This window comes from Patella vulgata, chromosome 7 (assembly GCF_932274485.2).
Source record: "Patella vulgata chromosome 7, xgPatVulg1.2, whole genome shotgun sequence".
Classification (NCBI taxonomy): domain Eukaryota; kingdom Metazoa; phylum Mollusca; class Gastropoda; family Patellidae; genus Patella; species Patella vulgata.
Window position 1 is genome coordinate 3,986,915 of NC_065885.2, and position 8,209 is coordinate 3,995,123.

General features: G+C 36.0%; 1 protein-coding gene across 3 annotated transcripts in view; it reads left to right on the top strand.

Moving 5' to 3' along the window:
- LOC126827118 (neprilysin-4) overlaps nucleotides 1-7,844 on the top strand; it is a 73,966-nt gene extending 66,122 nt beyond the window's left edge. For all 3 annotated transcript variants that reach the window (XM_050556319.2, XM_050556320.2, XM_050556321.2), the window contains 3 exons: nucleotides 177-281; nucleotides 1,703-1,779; nucleotides 2,857-7,844. In XM_050556319.2, the coding sequence (XP_050412276.1) occupies nucleotides 177-281; nucleotides 1,703-1,779; nucleotides 2,857-2,956 (282 nt within the window). In that variant the 3' untranslated portion in view covers nucleotides 2,957-7,844. The remainder of the gene's footprint in view (nucleotides 1-176; nucleotides 282-1,702; nucleotides 1,780-2,856) is intronic.
- Nucleotides 7,845-8,209: the final 365 nt, after the last annotated feature.

Below are 8,209 nucleotides of genomic sequence, written 5' to 3' on the forward strand. Positions count from 1 at the left end.
ACCCTAACCTACAATCTCACCAACAATCATGTGCCTATCCTTATTTACATCTCAGTGACCATGACGAAAATTGAGCTGGCCTTAACAAATAGATTTAGAATTAATCCTGTTCTGTCTCTGTGTATTTTGTTTTATTTCGCTCTCCATTTTGAAAACTATAACATTTCCTTTTCCAGGCTTACAGAAAAATGGTTGAACATGATGAACATGAGAAACGAATACACTTACCGGGCATAGCTCATCTTAACAATTATCAACTATTTTTTCTCAATTTTGCTCAGGTAACCATCTTTATTAAACGTGTACATCTATAGGCCTACTAATATTTGTGACTGTCCTTGGTCTGTCTGTTCAGGGTTGGCGGCTACACTAAGGACTGTCTCGAGGCTGAGATTTGGTGTATAGGGGTAGCTCGGCACCAGGTAGTAACATACGTCTGAAGACTTTGGTCTACTGCTTCCAGGGGATATACTACTGCAGTGTCAGGTCATCCGCTAGATGGAATTTTGTTCACTGGAGTAGATAGGTTACTTGATTTGTCTGTTTGTCTGTTCAGGGTTGGCGGCTGCACCAGGGCTGTCCCCGGCTGAAATTTATTTTATAGATCTGGTAACGTGGGAGAACGATAAATCGACGATGGTCCTGCACATTTTAGCACATATGACGTCATAATTATGTGGGTTAGGGTTAGGACCTGCAGAATTCGTCAAAGCCTTGAGATGTAAGTGGGGTTGGATGGCTGAATGGTTAGCACGTGCACGCTGTAGCGTAAAGTCTGTCATTGAGTCAACTGGCGTGGTTTTGATTCCCTGGTTGTACGTGACAAGGAGTAGGGTCGCCTGTCCAACCTCGTGGGTTTTCTACGGGTCCTCCGGTTATTGAAATAAAATTAAACCATGTTAGTCCCGAAATGACCTAGTTTGTGTCGAGTGGACGTTAAACCCCATTTCTCTCTCTCTCTCTTGTGATGTAAACAGGGCTAGCCCTAACCCTAACCCTGGACCCCGCCTAACCCTAACGCATAATCCACATATAACGTCATATCTAGCGTTCTCCATTGACGTGGCCTTCCAATTTTGGTTTGGGAGTTATAGGCACATCCGCTAGTTTTATAAAATTACAAGAATAAATCTTAGGCCAATTAGTTTAATTTTTTGTTCTTCGAGTCCTGATAAATTAATATCCACATGAATCACATGAAAGATGTTTAAAAAAAATTGGAACTAAACGTTTTTGAACAGTGCAACCAAGTACCTTTCCTGAAGAAATTAAAACAAAAATAGGTATTCCCGAAGACCAGAAAATCATATTGGTGTGACCTTAATGTGAAATTGTTCATAAAATATTAGTCAGCATGCTTAGTTGTTAGGATGGGGAAAAATCCAAGGTCCACAGAAGTACTGATATTAGGAATTGCAGGGGCGGATTCAGAGGGGGGGTTTGGGGGGTTCAAACCCCACCCTGCTCAAGCTACATAAAAAAATTTGAATGCCTTGCATCAATGAAATTAAATCACAATGTGTTCCTACGTCATTACAAAAATGATTTCTCTCTTTAAAAAGCGTATGTATAATTTAGAGACGATGATGACGGATTTCCTTAACAGGAACCTGGCAAACCCCCTCCTGCAAAAATTCCTGGATCCGCCCCTGTATTGTGTGTTATAGAAGTTATATAATTTGATGTATTTGTATGATATTAGGTATGGTGTGGTACGATGAGACCGGAGGCAGCAATCAACAGGATCAGAACAGGTGTACACAGTCCAGGTAGATTCAGGTATGGCTTATTAACACATCAAAACTCGATTAAATTGTGTATTTATGGCACTGCTGCAGTGCCAGGGTCCAGACGAAAACAAATCAAATGGGGTTTAACGTCCTACTGTTCAGCTCTGACTTGGCTAATGAAGATTGGCATATGCCATACAGTGTGCTATGAGGGAAATTTTGCCCAGGCAGCGGAACTATGGCCTATTCTTATATCGAATTCAAAGGATCTTTCACATGCATGCCAATGTATACACGGGACCTCATATTTTTGTCCAATCCAAATGACTAGACAGCTGTCCTTGCCAGACTCTCTGTCCTGCACCACTGACAAGGGGAAGCCACGTCTGAAAATCTTGATGAACTTTCTCTGCTAATGTAATGCAGGGATCGAATGTGTGACCTCCAGACTAGCAATCCAGCAGCCATAGTGCCGCTGCCCGTGCAAAATTCCCCTCATAGCACACTGTATGGCCGTCTTCATTAGCCCAGTCAAAGCTGAACAGTAGGACGTTAAACCCCATTTCATTTTATTTCTCGATTGGTCGATGAAAATTGCAGAAATATCAAGGGGGGATAATTTGACTATGTGTCTCCCCCTTGGATGGAGCCAGGGGTAAGTGGAGTAGAATGGAACGACACCACTGGGGATACCGAGAGTGTAACACTTCAGAAAAACCTCTCTACATGGAAATGAAATGAAATGTAATGGGGTTTAACGTCCTACTGTTCTGCTCCTAAACTGGGCTAATGAAGACGGGCATACGCCATACAGTGTGCTATGAGGGAAATTTTGCCCGGGCAGCGGCACTATCGCCTGCTCTTATATCGAATTCCAACTGCCAAGGGATCTTTTACGTGCATTCCAATGTATACACGGGACCTCGGTTTTTCGTGTCATCCGAAGGACTAGACAGCTGTCCTTGTCAGGCCCTCCGTCCTGCATCACTGACAAGGGGGAACCACGCCGGAAAATCTGGATGAACTTTCTCGGCCAATGCAGGTATCGAACACCCGACTTCCAGGCTAGCGAGCCAGCGTCTTACCCACGTAATGTATTCATTTGGATGTGTTGTTGATTTTTCAGGGTAACGGGCACACTACAAAACCTTCCAGGATTTGTTGAAGCTTTTAAATGTGCTAATACCTCCTATATGAATCCACCAGAGAAATGTCGAGTTTGGTGAGGGGTGTGGTTTTATATTCAATAAGAAAAAAAAAAAGAAGTCCCGATCCCTGCTAAAAGTTAATGAGCAATCAGTATTGATGCCGGGTAAAGAAAACGATATTCATAATTTTAAAGTGAAAGCAACAAGCACAGAAAAAGTTCATAGTGTTAAGCCTATATTCGTTTTTTGAGTGATTGGACTCAATGCGTAGCCTTACACATAGCAGAGAACGATACCTAGTCAGAATGGGTAGTGTACATATCAAGTCAATTCGAAGGAAGTTTGTTGGCCGTTTGGTTATTGGGTAACAATTACCCCACGTGTTCAGCCCCTTTCTTTGTTACCTCTTGGGTACTGGTATTTCAAAATTATATATATATAATGCATGATTTTTTTTCCACTTTATTTTTTTTTTCTTATATTTTTTATTTATAATACTTGAATTGGTTTGTATTACGTACACGAAGGAGAGGATATAGAATACTATTTTGTGAAGAGGTTTGTTTTGTATGGATCGCTATATAATGTGAATTTGAAATGAGAAGATCTATTTTTGTAAATAAATTGTTAACCCATATTTTCTATGTGTACTGTATATGTGACCTGTGATAGCAGAATGAGTCAGAAGTCGCAAGAGTTTTACAAAAATATTAAAATAGACTAAAAATATCTTTTTAGTGATATAACACGAAAGGTAAAAGTTTAGATTAGTCGGCAGTCTCAAGTTTTTTACAATATGAACAAAAATGTTAAAGATGCATTATGAAGATTTAGATAAAGAGCTGGTCATTCTTGCTACAATAGTTCGAAAATAGATAATTTAAAATTAATATATTAAAAATTTCATTCAAATTACTCGATTGCCTGTGAAGATATTAGCCTTTGATGGTTTGACAAGATGTATGCCTTAATTGCAGCCACCATACTGGATGTTCGAAGCTAAGCCTCGTTTCTCCATTTTTAAATTAAATCAAAATATAGCTGAACCGTTCTAATCGAGAGTTGATCAAGGTCTTGTCATGTTAATAAATGTCTAATTAATAGTTTAGATAACATTTCAGGCCTAAAGAAAGACCTGCAATAGGCAGATTTAGCTCCTGCATAATGTATGTTTAACATAGGCTAAAGCTAAACATGAAAGGTAAAAATGAATATTTGATAAATAAAATAAACTGATGTTAAATTATTTTGACATTTTTGTTCATTAATCACAAGTCTTTTACTATATGAACAAAAAAGTTAAAAAGGCTAAAAATATATTTTTAATAATATAACATGAAAGATAAAAGTATAGACTGACAAATAAAGCAAATTAAATTTCTTTGATGATACGAACAAAAATGTTAAAATAGGATAAACATGTGTTTTTAATGATATAGCACAAAAGTTAATATTTGACATAAAAAGAAAATTGATTTTTAAAAATATTTTTAGCTTATTTCAACATTTTAGTTCATATATTGTACACAATGACTTGCAACGTCTGACTCTTTTTGTTCATATATCGTTAAACATACATTATGCAAGAGCTAAATCAGCCTATTGCAGGTCTTTCTTTAGGCCAGAATTATTTTCTAAATTATTAATTAGACATTATCCAGGCCATAATTAACTCTCGATGGCATCAGATTTCTCTGATATTAAATAAATTAGAACAGTTCAGCCATATTTTGATTTAAGCTAAAAATGTAGGAGCGAGACTTAGCTTCAAACAACAAGTACGGTGGTTGAAATTATTGCACACGTCTTGTGAAACCTTCAAAGGGTAATATCTTCGTTCGCAATAGAGTAATTTGAATGAAATTTTCAAATTATCCATTTTACATTATCTATTTTCGAACTATTAAAGTAAGAATGGCTAGATCTTTATCTAAATCTTACATAATGTATCTTTAACAATGACTTGTGACTCATTTTGCCGTTACAAGTCTCGTATTAATACCCTTGTATATTATAATTCATTTTATTATTACTTTACATCTTCATATATTGTTATATTTTACTACTTTCTTCTTGACCTCATCTTGGAAAAAAAAGTACATTATTTTTTTTTGCCGCGCTGTAGTTTTAAAGTATTTTCAATATGCATATTTTATTTATTAAAATCTCTGTGCGTTATTTGAGCGATATCGGAATCCTTTGCAAACTACAATATTGTGAAAGTTGAATATCTAAATAGGAATAAAAAAAACATTATTATTAGACAAAATTCAAAGTTCTAAAAATCTGTATCAGCAAAATATTATAATCAGCAAATGGACTGTTGGCCATGTACAAAATACATGATGAACAGTGGTAACAGGTGTCCGAAAGAGTAAGCCTGGTGCCACACCCGCCATAGCTGCATCCAAACCATTAGACAAAGTTGATGTCAAGGAATTTCGGTTGCATCTCAAAATAATTTTTGACCACAATTTTTTAATGTTGCAGAAGAAATGAAAGTTGTTTGAAGATTTGGGAGGGGCTATATTTACACAAATGTATAAACTGTACTTATCTCATATCTAAACTTGAGATTTTTAATAATTAATTTGGATGTAACATTGACGAGAAATTATTTTGAGATGTAACCAAAATTCCTTGACATCAAATTCTTGATCAAATACCTACAAATGACAGACAGAGAATTTAATGATATTTTTACTGTGAGTGCTTGTGTTATGTTTTTGATGTTTTGTAATGCACAGGTTTTATATATGTATATCCATGTATTACGACATGTCAGATATTCTGACCAAATTTCACTTGAAATTAATTACTTTAGCTTTTTATGTTAAAATGGTACATCATTGTTGTGTCAGTCGGATTCAAATACAGATCTATTATTTGTTTCGTTTTTTTTATTCTTTCGATGGCCTCTACTACATGAAGATCTGCCAAGTTGTAGCGATAGGTCGCGTCAGAGGGTCATACGCACGGCTTTTGACCCTATGATGTCAGAAATTTGATTAACCAATCAGCATTGATGTTACTTGTTGATTAAGCAAAGTTCTGTGCAAAACACGCCTAAAGCTCACTGTAACAGACTGTTTCATTGGCTAATTTCTCAGACCATTCAGTACATGCCAATGATAACAACTCTTTCAGATCCTAGTGTAGTAAAGACAAGTAAAACGAAATTTTGAACTATAAAAAACGAAACGAAATAGGATCTGTGTTTTAATCAGATTTTTGTTGTGTTTTTTAAATTGATGCATTTTTTTTTCGTGGTTCTGTATTACCAGATATATACTCAATATTTGACAACGTTCATAATATTCATTTAGTTATTATAACCAGTGACCTCACTTATTTTTCTGTTGTTCAGATTGGTAAATCTTCACATCTACGGTAGGCCTATACATCTAGGCCTTATTCATGAAATAAGGATGCGGTCCATTTCATTGGTTAAAAGTTAAAATCATAATACAAATTTTGGCTCATAACCAATGAAAAAGCTATATCCTTATAATATTTTATTGAACAGGGCTCCCTGGTATGTTAACTGTATTATATCAAACATTATTATTATGTAAGAGTTATCTGCCTTGTACCTAGCAAGGTGTTTAATTTGCCACTCGGCAAACCTCGGCAGATTCCAGTAGCCTACATCTAGCCTTGGCTGTATGATGGTAAGTGATATGTACCTACACCTATACATTTGCGATGTGGCACCGGTTTACTTTATTAGGAATTTCTCAAAATTGCGTCGTTCGAAGAGTGTGTAGAATTTTCAGTGCAAAGTTGTCCTTGTTTAAAGAAAATCGGATAAACTTGAAAGAAAAACATCTTCAGACTTTGAAATATTTGTATGATAAAACATTCTTCAAAGCATCGTCATGGGCGACTCCGTTGGTAATGCGGGAACTTGAAAGTAGTTCCAATGGCGGACTTTGTGATACAGCCGCGGCTAGATGTAGAGTACTGGAATCTGCTGAGGTTTGCCGAATGCTTAATTTGCAACATATGTCATTGTTACCACTGAATGAGCATTGTGTGGTTTGTAATGATTCTTGACTAATCCCTTTCTAATCTACTGTAATGGAAGCTTGAATGGAGCTTGTTATATAAATACATTTGAAGCCTGCTAATTAATCACCTATAACTGATTACAAATCAATGCCTGAATGTGTTTATATAACTTCATGAAGGGCAGGATGGTAGAGAGGCTTTACCCTTCTCAAATAAAATGATTATTATTATTTCATCTGAGGCTATTGTCATTGAATCAGACATTAATCTTAGCAATATCTTGCATCTTTGAAGAAAAGTTTCTACCTTTGAATGTTATTGGCTTTAAAATGCATTGTGAACAAAATGTTCTACATTAGCATGTAACAAAGTTGGCTTTATTCAGTCAATGACATGCAAAGACATTTGGTCTGTACATATTAAAGTAATTGTTTGTTGTTAAGCAAAATTTCTGTATATTTTTTTTATTCAAATTATGAACTATTCTTCATTGAATTTATTCATTTTCAAACCAGGATCTGGCTCCATACACTTGGTGATTTTCGTGTTTGGAGAAGACGATCTTCATAAAAAGCCTGAGGTTATGTTAATTTGAATAAGTTCGACATGAAAATTGGCATGTTTGTTCTTTGGACAATTGCGCATAGATTGAAGGATTTCTATTTTGGATATGAGATTATAATTCCAAGATGGCTGCTATGACATCATCGTCGGTCCCTGGTTCATCTAATATGATGGTCCTGTTCGTCTACAGACGCAAGTTCTTCTTGTTTTATTTTTGTTAGATGTCAGGATCACCATAGTTAAATACAGTGCTATATGCTGTTTTCTTTTTCTTTTAATTTTGTTTTTGTTCAGCTGCAGCGTCGTTTATTTGTTCTCTTTTTATTTTATAGAAAATGTTTTTGTGTTATTGCATACATATTGATATTATAATAAAAGAAATCCAAAACTCTTTTTGTTGTAATATTTTGCCTTTTGGACCAATATAATTGTAATGAAGTCATTCACAAAATGTCTTTTACATGGTTAGCGAGTTGGCGTTGTATCATAAGGTCTGTCATTGAGTCAACTGCAAGGTTTCGATTCCTCCGGTTGTACGTGACAAGGAGTAGGGTCGCCTGTCCAACCCCAGTTAGACCCCTGTGCGCAAGCGAATTATTGAAATAAAATTGAACCATATGTTAGTCCCGAAATGACCTAGTTTGTGTTGTGTGGACGTTTTTTCTCTCTCTTTACGTGTTTGGCTGAATATAGTTCTGGGTCGCCAACCAGGGGATCCTGGGGTCCATCCTGGTGTTGGCTGATAAAGTTACTCAG